The 25,364-nt window shown below is 39.2% G+C and overlaps 1 protein-coding gene across 1 annotated transcript in view; it reads right to left on the reverse strand.

Annotated features, from left to right (window-relative positions):
- The window catches only part of LOC126393459 (CUB and sushi domain-containing protein 1-like), a 316,678-nt gene that overhangs the window by 162,755 nt on the left and 128,559 nt on the right, over positions 1-25,364 (reverse strand). The window contains exons 10-18 of the mRNA XM_050049648.1: positions 25,073-25,185; positions 20,989-21,171; positions 20,582-20,767; positions 13,537-13,677; positions 9,056-9,177; positions 7,675-7,747; positions 6,214-6,352; positions 4,824-5,011; positions 4,438-4,626 (exon numbers count right to left, since the gene is read on the reverse strand). Of these exons, the coding sequence (XP_049905605.1) occupies positions 4,438-4,626; positions 4,824-5,011; positions 6,214-6,352; positions 7,675-7,747; positions 9,056-9,177; positions 13,537-13,677; positions 20,582-20,767; positions 20,989-21,171; positions 25,073-25,185 (1,334 nt within the window). The remainder of the gene's footprint in view (positions 1-4,437; positions 4,627-4,823; positions 5,012-6,213; positions 6,353-7,674; positions 7,748-9,055; positions 9,178-13,536; positions 13,678-20,581; positions 20,768-20,988; positions 21,172-25,072; positions 25,186-25,364) is intronic.

Consider the following 25,364-nt stretch of genomic DNA (forward strand, 5'->3'; position numbering starts at 1 on the left):
CTGAGTGCTTTCCTTGCCTATGAAACAAACATATCCCCGACTATAAACTGAATCAGAGACAATAACATTTTTTCTTTACTGTTGTGAAGTCCCTCCTGCCTGCTTGTTGAAGGTTTATATATATATATTGGTGCACAAAAGTCCCTTTTAGCTCCTAAAATAAACAGTGTGATGATTCATTTGGTGATTTGGGTAAAATGTATTATTTTGGCTTTATGAAGACAGATGTGGAAGCTTCTCTTGTTTCTTTACACTGCAGCTATCCAGTGTATGTTTGTGGAGAGCTGCTGTGTGTCCGCCTCTCCACCCCCTATCTCTCTGTCTATCAATGTCTTTCCCTCCATCTCATACCATATCATATTTCAACAGAGCTGGTATTGAGTTGAGTAGCTGTGATGAGAGCTGTTCTCCTCCTCTCTCCCTCTCTCTCTCTGACTAGCGGACTTGTGTCTGTTGTGGTAACCAGTTTTTTCACACTCCCATCAGGATTCAGCTAAAACTAGGACACTGTCTGACTAAATGACCCTTGTTGAGGGAGGCACGTGTGCGTCAGTGTGCGCATACTGTATTGTTTCTGAGAGTGCACACTTCAGTGTATGTGAATGATCTGTGTGTGAGGAGACAGAGGCAGATTGTTAATGTATGTGTGTGAGAACGTGTGAGCTGCATAAAAATGCGGGGAAAAGAAAAGAATAAGACAGAGAGAAAGACTATTCATGACTCTAACAAAGATTTGAGAGGCAAATCAAAGTGTGGCGGCCTTCAATGTTGAGAGCAGAAGCATGAGACTGAATGCTGAAAGAAAAGCAGATACAGAAAGATATGGCTTGTTTTTCAGACAGGGGAGAAGTAAATACAGAAAGACAGCATCCCAGATTTCAGCTACATTCTCCCCTCCTCTTTCCTGCCTCCGTGTTTTTCTCTTTCTTTAATTATCTCCCTCTTAAAGGATGCCATGGCATTTTTTACTAAAAGGGATACAGTGACTTTGGTCACTTCTAACAAGTTGTTGTCTTGGCATCAGCTGCAAGCTTTAAAATGTCACTGCGCCCCTTCAATATTCTCCCTGACACATAAAAGAGCAGCCAGTGTTCTGTATTATCTGTTTGGAGATTTAGCTGACCTGCAGGAATAAGACGAGCGGTTTGGGTCCAACAGATGCTGTGGCATTACTGAAAGGGAATGGTCTCTGCATGCCCGCGGGAGGACTACATGTCATTTTGTTTTTTCTTTTAGACACAATATTGTCAAAATAATGAATTCCGGTGGCGGCGTAATGCAGTCAGTATGCCAGAAAAAGGTTGTCGCTCCCTGTTAAAATGTTAACTGTGCCTCTGAGACTGTACTGTAAATAAGATTATTGTCGTTAATGTGTGCATGTGCGTGTATAGGTTGCTCTGAGTATGGCTTTGGGAGTTTTTAAAAATGCTTCCCTGTCTCCTTTAAATTGATGTGAGATGTGGACCAAGTTTTCTCTGTGTTTGCATGAGTTCACTCCCATAGCTCCAACACATGCTCCAAGACATGAAATTGTCAGTATGTGGGGAAAAAAGTAAAGTAACAGAACAGGCAAAGTCAATAATTATCACATAATTCAAAAAATCAGTCATGCTACAACATATCTGACACATAATCTAGTACCACGATCCTCTCTGAGAGGAAACTATGATATATTACGTTCTAGTTGAGGCTTACACACCACTTTAGAAAGGTGCCATTCTGAAATAGTGTGTCTTGTAATGTAACAGCTGTCTCGTGAGATGGCATGCTTGGCTGCAAATTGAAAATGTCACAGTGGCCATTTAAGACTGCTTATGTTATATGGCTGATACTGTGAGATAGATTGCCTCTGTATGAACTCACTCCCAAGTTGAGACATCCTGACTTTGGATTTCATATTGGATTCTTTTCAATCGGCAGATTGAATCAGACGGTGTGTATTCATCTCCCATGATAGCAGGAGCTGTGGGCAAACGCTGAATGAGAGAGGCCTGCGATGGTCAATGAGCGTCTGTTTCAGTAGTGCCTGTTGACCCACATAATTTCACTGAGGCTGGATGTCCAGCTTGGGCCGTTGTGGTAGTGTGTAGTCTGGAGTGGGGCAGATTGTACAATTAACACTGTGGCTACCGGTTCCATTTAGTGAAACAGATAAAGAGCAAAACACTGGGAAAGACGTTACTAGTAGGAACACCTGCACCATCTCCCTCTCTCCTCCAATTCAGACTCTCTGGCTCAACCTCCTTTCAGCCACTTCACCCTACTCACTTCTGTTTTTATGTTCATCAAGAGGGGGCCAGCATGTTCAGAGCCATCCCAAACCAGTTAGAGGGAAAAAGAAGTGGACTATAAAACCCTCAAGCAGCGAGCATGCATTGATGCAGACATATTGTTTGCATGGTAATATTTAGGTTTAGCAATTTTATATGATATATTCCATGGACCTAATGTTTTCATGTGATCATGTGAAGTTATTTTGATGTGTTTGTATTGTGATATTCCAGTCAATAAACTACTGTCTGACACTTCAATATCCTCAAACACACACAACAAACACACAGCTGGCGGGGTGCAAAAGGGGAACTGCGAATAATCGTTTGCTGTGGACAATGCAACTGTGGTGAAGCCGAGGCGCCGAGTACACAGCTGCAGTACTGGTTGCTCTTTGCCAGATTCTGCCTGCTTTTTGCCAAGTGTAAGCCTGTCTGACTACCATTTGAAGTGGCTTTTAACTGCATCTGCCTTGTGTCTTGTCTCTGCATCAGAGTTCCAGTTTGGTGTCATTGACTCAGAGCTCAAAGTCACAGCTATCTAGAATTTTATTGTCACCATCAGCAACTCTTTTAAAGAAATACTTCATCCACAACAACTTGCACATCAGTTAGTCGTGCCACGTTACCTTGAATTAGGAAAGAAAACGTTGTTTTTCTTGCATGTCTCCACGGAAAACTGCAAATATATTGATTAATGATGGATTGAGGACCACGTTTAACAGCAGCAAAACTACATTAAAAAAACTGTTTACAAACTCTCACACAACTCGTGTAGTATAACTCAAGTCTCATTTATCCAGTTGTGTGCTCAGTACTTCCAAAACACATGCAATTTTCCCCAAAAACCTTAGTACTGGAGTGTGCATAGATAAGTTTCACTTTCAGTTGAGCTTTAACTACTAAGGTTTTCTAGCAAAAAATGCACGTGTTTGTGTTTGGGATGTACTAAGCATAAGACTGGATAAATAAGACTTGGATTATACTGCACAAGTTATGTGACAGTTAATCAATAACTCAATATGTTCCTTATTTTCTGTGGAAGCTTGCAGGAAAAACTGGACGGGAATTTAAGGTAACATGACATGACTTATTGATATACAAATGGTCATTTTGTGGGTGAAGTATTTCTTGAAGTCAGAAGACAGTTTATTTCAAATAATGTTCAAGGTGCATGATTAAAAATGATTCAATTGCTAAAACTTCTGTGGTGCAGTGGTTAGCACTACAGGCTTACAGCAAGGAACTCCTTGGTTCAACATGCTGGACGACAGGGCCTTTTGCTCAGTTTGCAAGTGTGTGAGCATTTTGGATGCTCCCAAGACATGCATTATTTTAAATGCTGATTTATATATATTTGGTAGCCCTGTGACAGACTGAAGTCCTGCCCAGAGTGTACTGACGCAGTGCCAGCTTACAAAGCCCTGCGACCCTGCATGGGGTGGATCTGAGGGAAAGAGCTAAGTAAATGTAGTCGTGGTCCAACAAACTGCAATTTATATTAATGTTTGACTGTTTTCGAATGGATGATGCAATTTTATCTTATTCTGCAGCGCTGGATTAATTTCACTAATAACACACTCAAATATACAGTATAAATATATATATAAATAAAATCTCAGAGGCTCCAAATTACCACAACAATAAGCTACTGTTTCTTAGCTGCAGTGTTTAGCTCCAGAAATTAAAAACATCATCTCCAAAGCTTACATAATCAATCAGACCCCTTGTTTTTTTTCATCCAAGATTAAATTCAGATCAAGATTACTTCATTTACCAAGCATGGGATTTAGTGTATTTACAAACCTCTTTTTCAGCATTTTTTTGTTGCTACTTTTTGCTTTTAAGCAACTCTGGGGCTTTGTCCTCTGAGGAAAAGGAACAAGGTGACCACAATGACCTACTGTGCCAGTTTGTATAGCAAATTTGAAGTTTGTTTTCTGACAACTTAACAGAGGTATTAGTGTTATTGACTTTAATTTTTACTCAGTGACCAGATTTTCACTCCTTCCTGTGTTTCACAAACTTCAAACTCGTTCATGTTCGTTCCTTACATTATCACATAATTCTTGCTGTTAAATTATTTTTGGGAAAGCGTACAGGAAGGTTTCAGCCCACTCTCGGTCTTCATCATGAGGGCTAAAATGAAAGAAAGAAAGATTCTCACCATCACAACTGGGAAGAGCGTGACTCCACTGATGATTCTGCTCGCAAACAATTGGCTCCTGATCACTCAGTGTGTATCCTGGATCACATGTAAATGAGACACGGGAGCCAATGGAAAAGCTGCTGCCATGGCGACGACCATTGACTGGGATACCAGGATCAAGACAAGAGTCTGACTCCATTTTCACACCTGAGAATCACATCACACAAGCACAAATGCCACGGAGTCAAGAGGGTGAGAGTGTATGTGTGTGGGTAATTACTCCTTTTTAAGCTGGTTTGCACTCGGCGAACACTGAACAAAATGTTATTGCTGTGTACGAGTACCAGCAAGCAATTCATCGGGTGTCTGCCAAACATTTCTATCAGTTGGTCTATCAGCCTTACTTTCATATCTGATGCTGAATCCTGCTGCAGAGCGGCTGTTGTCTGTCGTGAACAACAAGAACAGGACGTTGGACGTGGAAATCAGGAAATGAGGTGCTTGGGTGCCGTGGTATTCACCGATCAGGGGAGAGGAGGCTGAGGGGCCGTCCCTGATTTCCAGTGTGTCATAGTTGACCTCAGTCTGGAACCTAGACAGACACACAAGCAAAAAACAAAACAAAACAAAAAAACACGTACAATAACCTGGCTTACACACCAATAACATTTATATGACTGGCATACATAATTTTTGTGCAGGCTACTGCAAACACCAGCTAATGTAATGTAACAAAGAGCTAATGATTGTTTGCAGTCAGAAGCGAATTATGTTAATAAACAGGGTTTTTATGCTGGGAGAGGACTCTGCTGAAATGCTCAATCAAGTAATTGGAAGCACAGAACATTGGACAAGTGTCAATAAACAATGCAAACTTTAAAAAAACTAAAGTGACTGACTCACATTCTACCTGCCAATTTAAATAACTGAGCACTAAAACAACAACACAACTCCCTTGTGTAACTAACAGCTGAATGACTTGTTATCTCCCTCTCACTTACTTTCTTCTCTGCCTGTACTCCAATATGAGTAATTGACTTGCTGACTGACTGAGCAATTACCTACAGTTGTGTCTGCAGAGCCCTGAGAACCACTTGGTTCTTGAGATCCTGAGGTCTGCTGCTCACAATTTAAACCATAAATACAGATGCAACTGATTTAGAAAAAGGACAGTCACATGAATGCAATTAGCTACCAGCTAGGACAGAAAACAAATGGTTGGGAGCCACTGACACACTGTGCAATCACACATTGCATCTGAATGTCTGATCAGCCAACTGGACAATTAACTAGCCTCTGCGCCAGACATTTACATGCAATGCAAATGTTGAATCCTACACAAATGAAATGCCTCATAGGCGATGAAGATAACTTGGCCTTTACATCACTTCCCAAAAAGACAAATTTCAGCTATAGCAATTTCAGGCTACGCTGCATCTGCTCGTGGCTCGTTCCCAGAAAAAAAATGTGCAAAGAGCCAACATTAATTATTTACTGCAGCAGTAACTCACCAACTACATTTATACCTGACTAACTTATGATGCTACTGAAAGACTGACCAACTAATAGACTCAACTCGCCTCAACTTAACTTTATGTATATAGCACCTTTCATACAAACATGCAGTCCGAAGTGCTTCACATGGCAAAATTGGAATGACACAGACACAAGACAATAAAATATTAAAAAAGCAAACCAACCAAAACAGAGCAAACTAACATGATGATAAAAACTCCATAGAAAAAAAGAGAGTAGATAAATAGATAATTACACCTACATGACAAAATCACTAACCTGTCGAAGTGTATCTTTACAGCGTGGTCTGGCTGTGCTTCAATCACCCACTGGCAGTTCAGAGAGTCTTTATAAAATGAAGGCCAACCAGGAGACAGCAGAACACCAGTAGGAGCTGTGAGATGGCCTCCACATGGAGCTACAAGGGAATCAAACACACAACCGCAAAGAGAGGGAGAAAAATTAATCACATTTTCTTGTAAGTGTGTTATGGCATTAGCACAATGCTCATTTCACATCGAGTTAGCAGATTCATCATCTGCTCAATTTATGTTAGCTCTCTAATCCTTTCTGAATTTCTAGAGTTCATACATAAACATTTACCTTCAGAAAATGTGATGTGGCAATCTTGTGCTACAGTAAACAAATTAGAGTTGCTCATGTTTGAAAAAGGGTAAAATAATTATAGCATGATAATTTATAGGGGAAATCAAGTATATTTATGTGTCAAATGATGCCAGAAAATGGCTCCTCATTTCCCCGCAAGTCAGGGAAGCGTGCGTAGCTGGCACATCTTGAAACTAATTTATAGCTAACATTTTACAGCTAAAATCTCAATCATGGCACGTTAAAATGCAAGAATTAGCTTCAGTTGAGTTTAGATTCTGTGTCAATAAAAATATTTTATAACTTTGTGACTGTATGGTAATTGCTCTTTCTGCAATATATAATTTGCAACAGCTTATCTTACACACTCTTACCACTTCTTCTGTTCTCAAGTAGCTGATACCTTCGCCCTTTCAATTGCTCTCATAACTCCAGACTTTCAGCAAACTAAAGAAAATTAGTTTTCTTTTACCCATTCAGTGAATACTGAAGCTGTGGTACTCATGGATGGGATGCACAAGAGAAGGTCATTCTAGAAATAAAACATAATTATCCTACCCTGTCCAGCGGGAGGGATAATATTTTCCCATACTCCATATTTAATAAGGGGACAACCCTATTCAATTGGATTGTCTCCTCCATCCCATTTATTAACAACAGCCAACATTTGATAATGTCATTTAGACAATACAATCAAGACGGAGGGGATACAAAAAAAGACATACAAATACTCACAGGCCAGTGGATAAGATTCGCCTTTAAAAAGTGTTGAAATAACAGCACACTCACTGTCCTTTTATTATTACTTCCACATATTAGCTTATCTGCACACTATGGATACATCTCTGTATACTGGAGTCTGCACATAATGAATGCGTCTCCCTGAATTAGTTTCAGCACAACTTGTGCCAATCTCATTTCAGATTATTGTTGAGAGAGAAAGATGTGTGCAAACAGGCTGAATAAGTGTGGGGAGGCTGGAGGCTAAAGCAATTAGAGGAGGAAATGTATACAATTCCTAAGGTGTATAAGCATGCTTAAGCCGCTTTGTCACCTTAGATTCTGGCAAGTCGAACATTTTCAATGATTACCCATTGCTCATACACACAAGAAACAGTTTGTATTCGTGTTTACCTTCACAGCGAGGTACAGCCGCAGACCAAACTACATTTCCATCCTGGATGATGCAAGTGACCTGATCAGACCCCTGGAAACAGAATATCAGTGTATGATATAAGGTATGTTACTGTGTTTTAACATAAGATACAAAGGGAAAAAACGAATCAAAACAAAACCATACACAGATATGAAATAAGTACAGGAGAGTACACAGTAAGTAGTATCCTCCTATAACTACTATTACCAATACCAATATGTGTGGCGGCCGACAAGGGAAAACACGCCACGGCCCAAAACATTTCCATGAAGAGAAACATGCAGCAGCTACAGAAACAATGACCTTTCAAAACCACATATGAAAATCCAAAACAAATACAACAACAAAAACGTGACGCAGAAAGCCAAAACAAAAAAATTAACGGCAAATACAGAAACGATGCAGTCAAGAAAACATTAACCCCTAAAACAATTTAAACACAGAAACGCTGCATATCCAGTCAACACATTGGAGGTTCTCCGGGCCTCTAGGGGGAGCATTGAGTGAAACAGTTTGACCTTTGAAAGTTGAGTGAAGAGGCGATATAAAAAGGTACTTGTTTTTTCCTACATTTGGCCTTAGTCTTTTACAGTATTATAAAATAAAATAAAAAAGATTTACATAGCTCCCCATAGAGGCCTGGAGAACTTCTACTGTGTTGATTGGATATGCAGTGTATTTCTGTTGCATTTGTTTTGGGGTTTGTGTGTTTTTGACTTTGCATCATTTCTGTATTTTCAGTGTGTTTGCTGTTAAAGTTTTTGTTTCAGCTTTCTGTAGCACCATTTTTTTTTATTTGTGGCACATTTCCGTAGTTGTATTTCTTAAGGATTTCGCATGTTTTTGAATTAGCATCAGCTATAGTGTAGATGACCGGCAATAAACTCTTATTGTGTAGATGACCAGTGTGTAGACGGCCTGACGTGGCTTCAACTAGATGGTTCGACATGATTCTGATCAAACTTGGTTATGTGAGGAGAAGCAAATGTTCTCTAAGCTGGTTGTCTGTAAGGCAAGAGATACCACTTGGAAAAGTACCTATAGGTCCTGCAATGCTTGCTTGTCACACACTATAAATTGTCATGATGTACCAATTCTTTGGCTTTCTCTCAAGATTAAAATACCCTTAAATGTTCAACTCTATGTCTGAGCCTCTCTTATTTTAAGTCCTGATTATGCGACAACATAATTGGCATTGTCGTGAGGATTCCCCTAATGGTAGTGTTTTGGAATGTTGTAGCACATTTGCCCTTGTTTTCCACCATAAATAGGCATGCAATAATGCTTGTACACATCTATATTTAACTTGTGTGAATAATACCATATTATAGTAGATAAGGACAGATAGCAGATTTTTACCTGTGTCCTAATGAATCCTTGATCACAGCGAAAAGCCACGGAGCTGCCGAGCTGAAACTGGTCACCATACCTTTGACCATTGACAGGGACTCCTGGGTCATGACATTCATTCTGACCGAACGCTACAGGGAGACAACAATGACAGAAAAGTTAACATCGGAGCCACCAGACAAAGAACCAAATAAATTGAAACAAAGACAAATTACTTTGGAACTGAATTAAGTGAGTGAGTGGAGTGAAAATGTGACAGAAAAGATTGATAAAAATGACATATTATGCTGGGAGATATATTATACTGTGGATATTTGAATCATTAGAGTGGTTCAGAGTACATGTGCATATTTGATAATCTGAACTACGTTCCCAGGTTTTTCAATCTATTCCAATACCTGAAAATTGGTTCTACCAGAGAGAATAAAAAAAAGTTAGAAAACCACGGTTGTATCACTGTCAGTAAATGTGACATCTCCACTGATATGGAAATATGGGAATGGAATTATCTTCATGTGGATTCAACCCTGTCATGTTTAGCTTATATCATCCCCATTCCAGAGATTAACCTGATCCCACCCAGAGCACACACCCAGTGATTGGACATGTCTCAGGTTGATTAGCTACTGATGGAGAGGAAATGAGAGCAGAGAGAGAATGAGAAGGATAGAGAAAAAATAAAGCAAGAGAGGAAAGGGCACATACACAAACACAACGCATACGCACATATATTAGATATGTCGGCGGATGGATACAAACATATTTGCATATACATGTGCTAAAATACACATGTAGAGCACACATACTGCACATAAAGGCAAAGGCATACATAGAAAATAACCACTCGTATTTTCACACACATAGAGTAAGAAGTGGTGGAAAAGATTGGGAGGGATACAAAGAGGAGATACATCTATACATATATATGAGAAAACACAGAAAAAAACAATACACAAAATATTCAAATTATATGTGTAAACTCAGAGGATGGGGAAGAGTGACTGGGCTATGAGTGTTACAGATAAAGAAAGTATGAGACAAGGTTATGTTTGAATGAAAAAGTGAAACAACAGAGAAGAAGCCTGAGTCAGAGTGAAAGACGGAGATCAACATGATGGATTAGAAAATAAGGGAGAAAAATATAGAATAATAGGGTTGGCACAGAGAGACAGAAAGAGGACTAAGGAGATGACCTCTAACTTTGACAGCAATATGGTGGATATGTGGCGTAACACTGCTTTGTCGTCGAGCAAGAGCACTGCACAAGGAATGGCTTTGTACTGGCAACGTCTGAGTCTCTAAGAGGGGGTGCCATTTTTTTAAATTACGTACATTTTTTTATGTATATATCTTGGTTCCACAAGAGTTTTGGTGTCATTTTGCACCAATTGTTACAGTACGTGTTCAGACCTGATTGGCAACACACTGTGCTAGGCTGTGGCTGTAGCAGTCGGAGCCAAAGAGCTGGATAGAAGAAGAGCCGGAGTAGAATCATAATTGTTTATATAACTGTATTGCTTTCATTTCACAGTGGCATGAAAGAAGGAAAACAAGTATTTGCTATAGACCTTCTTTAGTGTTAGTATGCAATATGACTTTTTTGGGTGGGCGGGGCTTAGCCGGAGGCAAAACAATTCTCCACGGACATTAGCTAGCGCTCGCTAGGAAGTTCTGTTGGCTTGTTTTAGACAATGGAGGAAGATGATGCAAGTGGTGCATTCAGAATCAGAAATACTCACTCTGAGTGTCGGAGCACACTCTGGTACAAAGTGGACAGTTCTTAAATTCGGAGTGTTGTCTGAATGTACCGTTCAGTTATCCGGCACCACACTCTTGGAATGACAGAGCACACTCTGGACACTCTGTCTAGGGAGACGGAGCAGCACAGTGCTGAGCGAAATGAATGTGTGATTAACTTAACTGTTCGTAAATTCATGTAGAAATATAACGCTCCATTTCTTCAACAAACATTTTAGTGTAGGGCGTAGTGTAGTGTAGAATTTACGGATGAACCATGTCAGGTCACTCACTGTCCGGTACAGTGAGTGTTACCTGAATAAGTAACCACTGACCAACGGGACCAGACTGGTTGACCCGTATGCTCTCACTCACTAAATAAATGATTTGATAGGGTTGCAGAAGGTGGGATTGAAGTTTTACGTGGTTAATTATTATGTTAATCTTACAAAGAAGGATAACACTTGGACGGTTTCCTCAAGTTTGTTTTGCTATGAAGCTAATGTTAGCTAATGTGCTAAAAAGTTAGCATTATGGAGAAATCCAATATTCCTTTTACTGCCTCCCCAATTTCTGATGAGGTGGACGTGATAACCCTTAATACAGAAAACGTTATTCATCCCTACAACAGGAAATACTTTTCTCCTAACCTGATATGAAGTGTGCGATGCACATGTGAGCATTTTTGATGATCACCTCCATCTAATCCTCTCATCCTATCACATTTAACCATAGCTGTTTGTATGTGTTGACGAGCAGTGCCAGCTGGTGTGCGATAAAATGTTTTGAGTCACGACACAAGATGACATTTTAAGATTCTTATGTAGCCTACAGCCCTGTGGTGGAGAGTCATGGCCTTAAAAGGGTATACTGAAGAAAATCCATAATTATCTGTAGATAGTAAAATATGGGAACCATACATTTTTTAAATTAAGTAATAATACTGCTTGAACACAGTCTAATACAAATGTAGCATTAATGTTTATTAAAGAAAGCTGTCACTACAGTTAAGTAAATCTTTAAACGTGGCACCAATTTACCCTATAGGATCACTTTACCTTAAATTGAATGTTATAAATTAATAAGATTTATTATTTTATGGTGCACATAACTGCACAGTCTGGTGTGTTAAAAGTTAATATCCAAGTTTCATAACATTATTCATATAAATAGATACTGACATACCCACAGCAACACCGATTGATATTCATATATGCATTAAAATGTTAATAGACCAAATTACTGAAACAGCACAAAGATGCCTGATCATTCTCAGGTCCCAATGTAGAATTTATGTGATCAATTCATATTACATTCTCAAAAAAGTTTCAGCATCAAAAACTATTTGAATGTTGTTAAACATTTGTCTTTTTATCCACAATGCTCTTTGTTCTTTAATACTGTTAACAACAAAACACTGCATTATATATCCAAGAAAAGGGAAGTATAAAGAAGAAACTTGTATTTGTACGTTACTTTTAGAGATGTTTGTAAATGGAAAAGGACTCTAATGGCATATTTTTGCCTCCAGTGGTGCGTCAAACCTTTCATTTGTGTTAGGATTAGAGTACAAAAAAATGTTTACATTAGGATTAAATATAAGACTTTTCAATAAACATTCTGTGGTGCTGAAGAGGCAAAAATAATTTTCTAATTTCATTTGTCACTTGTCACCTCTCAAGAAAGAATAAGAGACAAGGTCATTTGGGAGGCAGTGTGTGAAATGGTGCAAAACCGCATGGAAATCACAGATAATTAATCCGAATCAGTCATGCAGAACTAGTTCAGCTTAGAGCTGATAAATATACAGGCTGCAGTAGTGGGGTTCAAAGCTAACAATGGGACAGATTTAACGAGGTAAAGCATGAGTAAGACATAGAAAACAGAAGATCAGTCAAGCAGAATAACAAAAACACAGCGAGACTGAGACAGTACGACAGCTTCAAGAAAGGCTAAGAGTTGCTACACTTATTCCAAACATACTGTTTATTGCAGCTGCATTGGATTATAGACAACCAACTTTTCTGCTTTTATCTCTTTGTGTAGGATCATACACGGTTGCAAACTGCTATACAGCAAGAAGACGTTTCTCTTCTATTCTGACCTCAAAAATCTACTGCTCATGTTTACTGCTGTCATTTTTAGACTGTTAAACAATTTTCTGCTATCAAAACTCCATGTAGCTGCTCTGGAAATCTCTTAGACGTGATGTCATGCTGACATTTGACTGGATAATTGCAGGAGTAAGACATGAATACACCAATACAAAATAAAACGGGCACACTTATTAATGCCACATCTCAAAATAACTTTTTTTCCAACCATTTTTAGGATGCATTCTGGTTAGATTTTGTTGCATGCTCTGCACTAACAGGCACACTCAAAGTTGTTCAAGCAAACGTGCCTGGATATGACAACACTGCAGTAAAGTCTAATACAAACCGTTTTGACAGAAAGTTGGTGGAGTTCTTGTTGACTACTTTGGCAGTGTTAGACTGAGATGACTAATGCCACAGATTTATGATGCCCAGACAAGATGAATGTAACATGCACTGATTGCACTTGGACTAACATGTAAAACCTGTCACTCACATCAATTACACTGCATTGTGATGGTCATGATGAGAATAAATCAGTTGCAAACAATGTGTTTTGACTTAATAAACTTTCATATGTCAGTAAATTGAATCGACAGACAGACATACTTCTAGACACAGACAGATACTGTAGATAGTCAGGTAGATAGAACATACTGGTGTAGCTGATATTGAAGCCTTTTCCAGTATTAGAGTGATCCGATTGAAATTCCAGTCTCATGATGTGTCCATTTGAGGCGATCTGCGCTGGAACATCTTTTCCCGAGAATGTCCCAAATGTTGTTGGCTCAGACAGGCCTAAAATAGAACAGAGTTTAAACAATCTTTTACAGACACGTTTTAATGGTGCTTATCTAATTCTGTCTGAATAACATTAGGCCAAGGACACACTTGGAAAGTGAAGGACGCCTGTAAAAGGGAAAAACAAAACACCCCAAGAGACCTCAAGAGATTAAATGTTATTAAAGCTCGGGAAAAAAACAACTGTGAGATAATTTAATAGTTCTTTAGACTCTTGTTAAAGTTAACAAATCTTAATGTGTTTTGGTGTTGTTTTGCAGACAAAAGCAACCAAGGCACGTATTCTACTTTATTATATACCCCACTCCACACATAACACTCTGCTTCTCTTGTAATCACCTGAGAAAACGTAGCTGTGTTGGTAGCACAATGGCTAGCACTATTAGCCCATCACCTGCCTGTCAGTCGGATTAAAGAATTTAATGGAGTAAAAAGAACTCATTCAATTCACTTCATTCACTTCTCTAATACTGTCAGTACCAAAATGGAGAAATAATCCATTACAAGTCCTGAATTCAAAATCTTATTTAAGAAATGTAAACAAGTATTAGCAGCAAAATGTGCCTGAGAATGTTTCCTTTCAGAGTGACATTCATTATTCACACTGAATGTATTAAAATGTTGTCACTGGTTTCTGTTGCAGCCCAGTTTGAATACTTCACTACGTGTTCTGAGCTGTAACAACAGCTGTGAGTTACAGTGTGTAAAGCTTTGCAGCCTAAAGTTTGGGTGTTTTTCTTTAGGCTACCAAAGGATAACTTTCTTTTCTACAAGTTAAGTTATTTTTCTGAGACTATAATGGATTTTAAAGGGTATTGCCAGTGTGCTGAAGAAATGCTATCTCCCATAGTTCCTGTAGAGATGGCATTTGTGAGATTTTTACTCAACTGTGTTATTTTTTTTAATCATCTAATGTTGCCTGTGTAATCTCAATCTGCATACGGGCTGGGTGTTTGCACTCGATACCTTTAAGGCAGTGGTTCCCAACTGTTGGGTCACAGGTCTATTCTGAATGGACTGCAAGAGACTCGCAAACATTATTTATGTTGTATTATGTTTATTTTGAAGTGCCATTTAAAGTGCTACAGAGTAGTGCTGAAACTTCCTGCAGTCAAAGGATATGATGTGTTCAACCTTATTGTACGCAAATTGAGAAAAAAATAACTATTTTTATGGTTTTGCTTGCTTCCAATTACCAATTACAAAGTGTCGCAAATGAGACGTGTGATTGGCTAACATCTAAAACCAATACAGTCTGTAGTGAATTCCAAGTATTGTGTTTTTGAAGCAGTTGTTTGTACAGATATTTAATAAATAATTTAATAATTTGAACACTTTTAAAATGTGTTCATGTAAAAATCATTTACTGGGAGTAGTGGTGGTATTTTACGCAACTGAATGCTTCCACTCACATGGTGGGTATCAAATAAAGTAGGATAAAAAGGTATCAAAGGAAGTACTCTATTGGCATCGTTATCACTTTAAGGTATTGGTATGGTAATTTCCTAAACAACACTCAGCCCTAATCTGCATAGTAATGATTTAACAAGTAATGACAAAAAGAGTTGAGTATCAGTAGACAGTCCCTCAAAGTGGGATGCACCTCCTTTCAGCTCTGTCTGGTAGTTGTTTTATCAAAATACTTCTACACTTCTCATGTATAAATGTGGCTATGCATTAATACCAGGTTCTTTCATGCCAGATGATATGTATACTGAGTCCTGACTATTAAAACGTATATCAATTACCCTGCTGATACCTAACTCTAATTATATTTCTAACTTCACAGACAAAATATACAACCAGTGACCTGGAAAACACAGTTCCCTGTTTTGTAAGGCAGTGGACCACCTTTAGCCCCAATAACAGCTCTGACGTGACTCAGCAGTGACTCAGCAAAGGAACCCGTCGGGTTCTGACGTTAAAGCAAAGCAGGCACACATCAGTGCTTAACACTGCCATAAGGCTGATGTGTAGCTGCTCTTTTCTACAGATGCCGTATTTGAGTGAATCCCACAGAGACATATATCTGGGAACTGTGGTGTCCAGATCATTAACGTTATTTCACCTGAATGTGTCTTGCATTCCTGGACAATTCTGTCACCATGGCAGAGAGCATTATCTTGTTCAAAGTACCCGTCATCCCCTTGGGGGTACATGATTGCAATGAATGGCTGAACCTGGCTGCTATGTTAAGGTATGCTCTGGCATTAAGGCATTGCTCTATAGCCATTAAAGGACCCAGTGTGTACCAATTGAATGGCCTGGAAACCATTACACCTCCCCCACTGGCCTGTGCAGCTGTAACCATGCATCACCTCATTTCTGTCTGAGACATTTGTGTCACAGCATAGGACCATTTACTGCAACAAATGGCTACACACTTTTTTTTGGCAGAATACACTCTGCTCTTGAGGGTGCTCCCAAATGATCCGACCGGCAGCGACAGATTCAGTAGGGAGCGCAATAAAACCCTAAAGGGCTTCACAGAACAGAACCCAGCAGGACCATATCAGTGAGATATGGAATGAAAATAATGCACAAGGAAAGAAATGCCATCCCCAAATATGGTGATAAGACACTTGAACAGGAGGAGACAGAGGTGGCTGATGGAGAAATCAATCGTCGCAGCCAGTAACAGCAGTTTGTAGCAGGTAGAAATAAACAGATTAACCACCAGCAGCAGCGTCATAATGATCCAGAGCAAGTGAGCAACATTGTGAGATTATAAAGACCGCCTGATTGTTCTGATTGAATGCAATTGGAAATGTATTTTGAGCGTGATCGGTGCTTATAAATGTCAACTGATGCTGATGAGCTATTGGCATGCACAACTTCAGCTCACTGCCAGAACTAACACAATGCTTGTTGTTGCTGATGGCCCACCAGGAGTGTGGCAGATTGGTGCTGCAGCAGGAACTGTGATTCATCAGAAAACACCTGCAGCTTTGCATGGGTAGGAGAAGCAGCACTGGTGATTATTCATTATGGCCTTTGCCACCCAATATTTCCCGTGTTCATCCACTGAGGGCCATCTACCCACATAGCAAATGGTTTGATGTGGTGTCTTGTGTTCTGGCCCGTTCATTGATGACCTTTAAGAATGCCACTCTCAAAAAGTCAAGCAACTCTGTGATAATAGTGATGCTTAAACTAGCTCTCCGGCATCTGCAATCAATTTTTTTTCAAAGTCTCACAACCTTTAATTCCAGTCTTGGTAATCCATTTATATATAGAGCATAAGTGTATATAAATGAAATAGAAAAGCATAACTTGATAGGTTACTAGGTTAGCAGGTTGACATTGGCAGCCATTTTGAGAAATTCGCAATGGATTCTTGGCCTTTGGTTGTTAGGTAGGTAGGTCAGTAGGTAGGTCAGTAGGTAGGTCGGTAGGTCGGTAGGTCGGTCGGTCGGTCGGTCGGTAGGTAGGTCAGTAGATAGGCAGGCAGGTAGGTAGGTAGTATGGCTCATGATCCAAAGCACACCACATCTGTGATGGCATGGGCATGCATGGCTTCCAATGGCACTAGGTCACTAGTGTTTATTGATGATGTGACAGAAGACAAAAGCAACCGGATGAATTCTGAAGTGTATAGGGATATACTTTCTTCCAGACTTCAGGCAGTCATTGCCTGCACTGGATTCTCAACAATGAACATTTTATTTATGGTAATGTTAATTTGTCCAATTATTACTATTTTTGTCCAACCCCTTGAATTAAATCTGAAAGTCTGCACTTCAATTGCATCTCAGTTGTTTCATTTCAAATCCAATGTGACAAAACACAAACTTCAAAGACTTTAATTTGGTTTGGGTACTGTGTTAAAGCTTTTAAACATTCTTTAAGGTCACAGTGTATCTTTATTACTCAAGACATATGGTGACTAAAATGACAACCATTTTTTGAATTTCAGAACACTTTTAAAAGTTTGTGTGGAGCCCTGCAAAGTGAGACCTACTCTTTCTGCAGATGTGACATTGTCATCGAGTGTATTTATTGTTCAATATTCTATTAAGGAAACCTGAAAAACTGTTTTTATACTGTATTAATTGTGTATAAGCTATTTTAAGGGCATGCACAATATCAGATCAGATATATCAGAATTATTTACACATCTTAAAATAGTTGAAAATTATGGCATTGATAATAACTAAACAGCATTGTACTGACACTGTTTCACATCATTCCTGAGCTTGAGAATCTATTCAATCTTTTTATCGTAGCAAAAAGCAATCAGCACGATCAGTATTTTCTTAGTGTGTCCTTACGACTACATCGTTAAGAAGATACACTTTATTGAAAGTAATATTCATAATCCTGTTATGAATGCAACTACAAAAGGTGCAATGAAAAGCAGGGTGAGTTGGGACAGAGAGGAAGCTTCAAGAACACTTCACAGAAAGTTTTCTTTTTATTTCCTCCTTGACTTGGAGTTTTGGATTCCACGCACTTAGACTCAATTAGGCTTCACAGCGACTGAGTTGCAAAGTGCCAGTCTCTTTGTTCTTCAGCAACCCAAAAGCTCTTTCACTTATTCATTATTGCATTGATAGGCAAGAGACCAGGAGTGGAAAGAGAAGCAATGCGACAATAGCTGAAAGAGTGACAAGGTCCTGCGTTGTCTTATCTAAGAGGAGAGATTTAGAAAAAAGCCTTTTGTGACAGTCTATCACTATGTGCTCTGATATTAGATGACAACAATGGCTGTCTGATTATGTTAACCATTTACATACTGTTCAAAAGCGTACCTTGAAGATTTATTCATTTTTTTTTAAAGGATGGATTTCATGCTACTGTTTCCCAGCTCGGGAGATTTATTGGTTATTACTGTGGTTGCTCTGTTCACTTTTGCTTGCAATTTGTTTGTATTACAATGTTCTATTATCCAGGGATAAAAAAAAGAAAAAAAAGTCGTGAGTGTCAAGGTCACACAGATTCCTCGGTGAATAGAAAAGCCCTTGGGTTTCTCTCATGCAGAGAAACTTTTATCTTGTTGCATTAGGATGCAGATTTATTTTCCTCCTGGACTAAAACATCTCTTTTTTTATGTATGCATTTTTAAAAAGCATAACAGCAGACTGTGGGTCACCACGCTGGCTGCATAACTGCAAAAATGTTCATAATAGGGATTTAAATGTTTCACAATCGAATTTGTTACAGAAGAACAGAATATGAGACAGTGCCAATTAATCATCAATGATAATTATCAATGATGAATAATAATAAGCAACACTTGAGAAGTGATGTGGCTATCACTGCCTCTTCAAATAACTCCCCAAATCTACTTGTTTTTCGATCAATGGTTACAAATTGAAGTTAGTAAAATATATTTATATAGCGCTTTTGGCAGACATAGGTCACAAAGTGCTTCACAAGGGCAACATACAACAAGAAAGAAATTATTAAGACAGAGTGACTACATGAGTCACATAGCGCACAACTAGCAAAACTATTTGCACATACACAAGAAAAAAAGAGGAATTCACACTACACAACAACAATACACAAAATTTGAAAAAGTACAGCTCTGGTACGTACAAGTCACCCAAACGGCCGGGTTAGATTGTAATGGAGCAAGCAGAGCATTCCAAAATTTAGGTGCTATGGCTGTAAAAACTCTATCACATTGTGTCCTAGGGCGAGTGCAAGGGACAGACAACAAATTATATTTGATCGAAGCGAGTGAGCTGAAGAATACAGTTGAAGCAGTTCAGCTACATAAGAGGGAGCCTGACTGTGTAATGCTCTGTAACTAAGAATGAGAACTTTGAACTGGATCCTAATCTCAACAGGGAGCCAGTAATGGGATTTTAGAATAGGGCTAATGATGGCAAAGTACCATTGCAGTGCTGAGTTGTGTTACTTTTAAACCAGTTTTTTCATCTGTCAGTATGTTGAGTACTGTGGTGCACCGTTAAGTTTGATTTATAAAGATATTCAGTGGGGTTCTGAAAAGCAGATGTTTAACTCATATAGTAGTTAATTTTAAAAGACCCATTAGTAACCATTTAATGGGTGTCACATTAGTGAATAATGTTTGTGACAACGTCTTGCACACTTACTGTCATTTTGTACTATATAAACACTTGTGGATTTCACATGGCTTATTGTTAACTATTTATAACTTAAATGTTTGTGACTTTTGATGCAGTATTTCTCATGTCACGCAGCAGCATGTGCAGTTTCACCTAACTAGAAAATAAAGTTTACAAACACATGTCTTTAAGGAGAATATCATGAAGGTTTCAAAGTGACTGATTCCAAGAGGGCATGTCTGTTATGAGTGAGGTTTTTTTTTTGTCCTAATTCCTGAAAAGAAGACACAGAGTGGTTGCCATGTGACAGCAGTGATCTATCACCAAGCGGAACAAACTGGAAGACTTTGAAGCAGCAACTTTAATTTTAGTTTGCCCAGTGCAACAGCACTAATTGCCCTGCAATTTTCAAAACGCTGCTCCAAAAAAACATCCCTGCAGAGGGACAGGTTTACAGCCAGCCGATTAAACACAACTTCATCTTTAATGACCAGCCAGTCAAACTAGGGCCTTACTTGATTCAGTTAAATCAATAACCTTTATTACAATGGGGAACAGTGATCTAATTGCACTGTCTTCGGTGTGCAGTAGGAAAGTGCACAACAAAATAAAGCATTACAACTATCCATCCAGTTCGCCAGCTCACCATTCATCAACCAAATCCAATCAGAAATTCTCTTTACCTACTAATTACAGACTGAGGTGACAAGTTGGGAAGGAATGTCCCCTAAATTGTTTTTCCATTTTGTTCAGTTGTATACACGTGCACATCCAAATTTCAGCAATTAAGAATTTGCATATGCATATCCTGAGGTGTTAATTAAAATACTATGTTTTAAAGTGACATATTAAGATATAATTACCTTCATCCTTGACCACCAGCCAGTCAAACTGTGGCTCCAGGTCAAAGTCAGAGAAGAGGAGATGAATGCGGCTGCCCGGTTCAGAGATTATCAACCACACACAGTTCAGGTTGTTCCCATACTCCTCTGGGTAGTTTGGGGACAATATGGTCCCTGATGGAGCCGTGAAGTTGAAGAAACAGGAGACTACAAACAGGAAGGAACAGAGGAAGAAAAGCAGGAAAGGAAAAGGAAAGATCATAAGTAGTCGGGTAAAAATGAAAGTAAAAAGTCAAAGACAGATATAGCACTGAGTGCGAAAGAAAAAAAGAAGGATAATGCAAAATTAGATAAAAAAAACAACAGCAAAATAATTAAGAGACATAAATGTGTCTGTATAAGCACATAAACTGTGTCTGTGTACTTACAGATACAACTGGGTTTATTGCCAGACCACTGGTTATTGTGCTGGCACGTGATGGTCCTCTCTCCCACAAGTTCAAAGGCCGACTGGCAGAAGAAGGTCAACACGTCACCATGTTGGAAACGATCACCGCTTCGGCGACCAAATGCCGGCACCCCGGGATCACCGCAGCCTCCCCGTTCAATCTCTGCAACGCGTGACACAGACAGCCATGTTTTTATGCTGATAATTAATGTCAACATGCGACACTGTGACATTCAGATAAGGGGTGTCTGATTGTGCTGTGGGGTTAAATGGTAATAACATGAACACATTGATTTTTAGATGGTCGGTGAGTCAAATCTGAGCATCCTGTATGTTGTGTTTGTGGTCATGCAGCTGTGTTCATTCTCACATATATAGCAGGTTTTTGTTTTTGTCACTATACTGTGACTTTTTACAACCTCATATTAGATTTGCGGTTAGGGTCAATTTTTGAGAGTGTATCTGTGAATGAGTCTCCAGCCTGCAGACCCGACCTGTCTCAAGCTGTCTGAACACAAAGGCCGTACTTAAAATGTTTCTTTGGAAGACAGCTGGCAGCAGTCCTGATTGTCAACAGGTTGACGAATGGTTAAGAACTGACCAGTCTTAAAAGAAGGACTGGCAGCAATGCTGATACGGCTGTACGGAGCAGCAAGGAGATAAGAACATGAACAAGCATCTATTATTTTTCATTGCTGTGTTAATAAATGAAATATAACCTATGAGAAATTAATTGTATTGTTCTCACAGCTATTGTCATCAGTGTAATTATAGTGTAATTCAGCTTTAATTGTGAAAAGCAAAACAAATAGTAGAGGCACGCAGGTGGATGCAAACACACACTGATCCACGCACACTCTTGTTAAGAAACCAGCAGGGGGTAAAAATCGAAGAGAACAACGCTGGTGTTTGTGACACTGTATAACATGACTGCTTCCCATATACACATTTCAGACACACGTGCTGTTTCCCTCCTTGTTCCTTTATCTTCATCTCTCTGTTTCTGCCTGTCCCCGTTTTAAATTGTCCCCGTCTTTCTCTCCCACTGAGCTCAATTTTCTTCTTATCGTTCCCGCTCTCTCAATCTGATTCAATACACTGTGCTTTATTGGCATGAGTGTCACATTAGCGGTACTGCCGAACTGGCCCGCAATCATATTCCATTCATTCTGTCACTCTCTTTTTTTTTAATCCCTTCTTCCCTTAATGGCAGTGTGGTTTTATCCACTGCTCTCCGCTCTCTCCCCTCCTTTAAAATTTGACATTCTACCAGACGTCTGTCATCTTGTAACACATGCTCCACCATGCTCCTGGATTCGCTTTGGGCAAATACATCTCAAGGTGAGCGATGTATGTGTGTGTGTGTGTGTGTGGGTGTGTGTGGGTGTGTGTGTGGGTGGGTGTGTGTGCGTGTGTGTGTGTGTGTGTTCTACACTTTTACTATCTGTTGGGATGTAAGTACGCCCACAAGAATAGAATACTCAAAGAAGTGGCAGGCGTGTGTGTGTGTGTCTGTATGTGTGTGTGTGTGGCCCAGAGCTAGCTGTCACACAGTTGACGAGTGTCAGGATGGATATCAACGATCTTGAGCCCCTGGTAAGTCTGTCATTATGGTGGTAACTGCCTCTATTTCTCACTTTTTTTGTTGTTGTCTTTTTTTAGTTTGTTCTTTCCTCCCCCCCCCCCTTTTTTTTTCAAACTTTCCTTTCTTTCAAAGTTTAAAGAGTTTTACTGGAGCGCAGAATGCAGATTTACAGCTTGATACATTTTATGCTTCTGTTTCTTTTCCTTTCCAAAAGTCATATATTATACAAAGTAATCTACATAATTGAGAATACAAAATAAAACAAAAACATGGAGGATAAATGTATTCAAATGTTATAAAGCAAAAGGAAGAAAACAATACACTGATGGATACTTTAGGGACCTTTCAGGTGATTTTGTGTGTTTTAGCCCATTAACTACAAACATAAACTGTACATTACTGCCAACCATTTTCCCAGGCATACACACACACACACACACACACACACACACACACACACACACATAAAGGTTTAGATGTATTTCAATACATTCCAGCCACATTTGGTTTCAGTTCATGCCAGCGGGGTATGAAAATCAACTTGCAGGGAACGGAAACTGCTTGATGTAAGAAATCAATCAAAGCGAACAATTTACAGTCTGAAGTTTTTATGATGAAGTTATGCTATCATCACATGGTAAAGCAACGGCATGCAGGAAGTGTTGAGAAAATTCTTCTTTGTTGGTTTATCCAACTGCTTGTGTAAAACTTAAGCAATCGCTTTCGAACTGCAATCATTATACTGCAAACAACTGCTGTTTGGAGTTTGCATTCTGAGGTTGATTTTTGCAAGTCAAAATAAAGGTTTCAATCTGCGGAAATGCAACAAGGACGGTATACAGATGCACACTTTTTCATAGATTAACAACCACACTGATGCTTCTGATTCTGCGGAAGAATCTTTTCGACATTCAACGCTTATTTTTGGTCCTTTGATGGGTTAAAAAATAAGGACATTATTTACATTGTGCTCTTTTCACAGTCAACTGCCATCAGCCTGAAAACTTGGCGGCAGCATTTCACTGAAAGCTTCAATTATCATAATGGGCTGTGTGTTTATGATATTAACTCACTCACTTTCTCTCAAACATGCACACACACAGAAACGCACAGAGTTGCAGTGATTGAGAAGTGTAACACGACAGCCTTCAAAAGCAAGACAACTAACGCACAACTAACACACACACACATTGGAATTTTCTACAGGGCTGAAAACCCAAGAGCTCTCAGGGGGTAACACTGATCAAAGTGTGTAACATGGTGACATTATATGATGTGACAGCATCACATATATACATGCAAGGACACGCACACAAAACACACCACAGGGGGCTGGTGGTTTAGTTATCCTGGGGAACACTGAAACTGCAAGATCATCTAGAGGTTATTAAGCCCCATTTGTTTGTTTGTTTGTTTGTGTCTTCTTTTCTTTCTTTCTTAGTTTCATATTGTCATCGCTATGAAGTGTGTATCACATAACTATGGTGTATTTTTGACCACTTAAGCCAAGTTGTAAAGAAGAAAAAGGTCTTTGCTGTTGTAAGGGCAAATGTTTAACGCACAAAATCAAGGTCAACACCAACTTAGCCTCGTGCCGAGCAAAGCAAACTTTGTAACATGATGTTAAACATCACCCTCCTACAGTTACAGTGGCATGCAGTTTCTGTTGCTACACTGTGCTGATTCCCTTGAACAGTAACTGACCCTGGACAACACTGTCAGCAACATCATTGAATCAAACATAGCTAAGCAGAACCGAGAGCGCAACCTTCATCTCTCTCACGCACTCCTCCTCTGTCACACTCTCGATCTCTCCGAGACAGTTTATTCCTTCTCACTCAATTTGTCATTTTGTCTCCTTCTGTCCCACTCTGTCAATTTCTTGTTGTCCCTCTTCCTCTGTCTGTACGTTTATCAAATTACCTCCCTCTCTCTACCTGTCTCACTCGTTGTCTAAAGTGAATTCAATTTGGTTCAGTTCCATTAAGTTCAATTCGATTTAAAGAGCTGCATTGGCATAGTGAGATGCAGTAATTAAATATATAAATACAATAAATGGATTGTTCTAAATAATAAGTATTTAGGGGGACAACTATATCTCTCCCTCTCACCTTCACTCACTGTGACTGTCACCATCTTTATCACTCCATCAGTGTCAGCTTTGGTATAATATGAAAAATAACCAAGCAAAACGATCAGCTGATAGACTCATAATTCATTTATTACCTACTTGTAATGCACAATCGCGCGCACACACTCACATGTATACACAAGGACAGACAACAGCAGTTGTGTTCACTATTGAATCGGCTCGTCAGCATCGCCATGACTTTCACACTCCATTATGTGAGCATATATATCTGTTTGGTGTGTGTGTGTGTGTGTGTGTGTGTGTGTGTGTTTCAGAGACAGAGAGAAAGAGAGAAAGAAAAATATGTTGTATTTAAAGATGCTGCATTCACTCCAAAGGAGAACATACCTTCGTAGACTGCCTTGAATCCCGCTGAGCCGATTGTATCGTCTGACTGCAGGTGTAACCACATCTGATTGGACAAGCTAACGATGAGGTCAGGGACACTGGAACCTGTAAGTCTACACACATATACACAAAAAAATACATTAACACAAACTGTAAATACGCATTACAGGTTTACAATTAGACTTTTTACTTTTACGTTGAATAAAAGGGTACTACACCTGTTTTCAAAATGTATTATTTCATTATTGTTATTCCTCTGGATTAAGATGGTCAAAAGATATCAGTAAACATG

The sequence above is a fragment of the Epinephelus moara genome, chromosome 1, assembly GCF_006386435.1.
Source record: "Epinephelus moara isolate mb chromosome 1, YSFRI_EMoa_1.0, whole genome shotgun sequence".
In the NCBI taxonomy this organism is placed as follows: Eukaryota; Metazoa; Chordata; class Actinopteri; order Perciformes; family Serranidae; genus Epinephelus; species Epinephelus moara.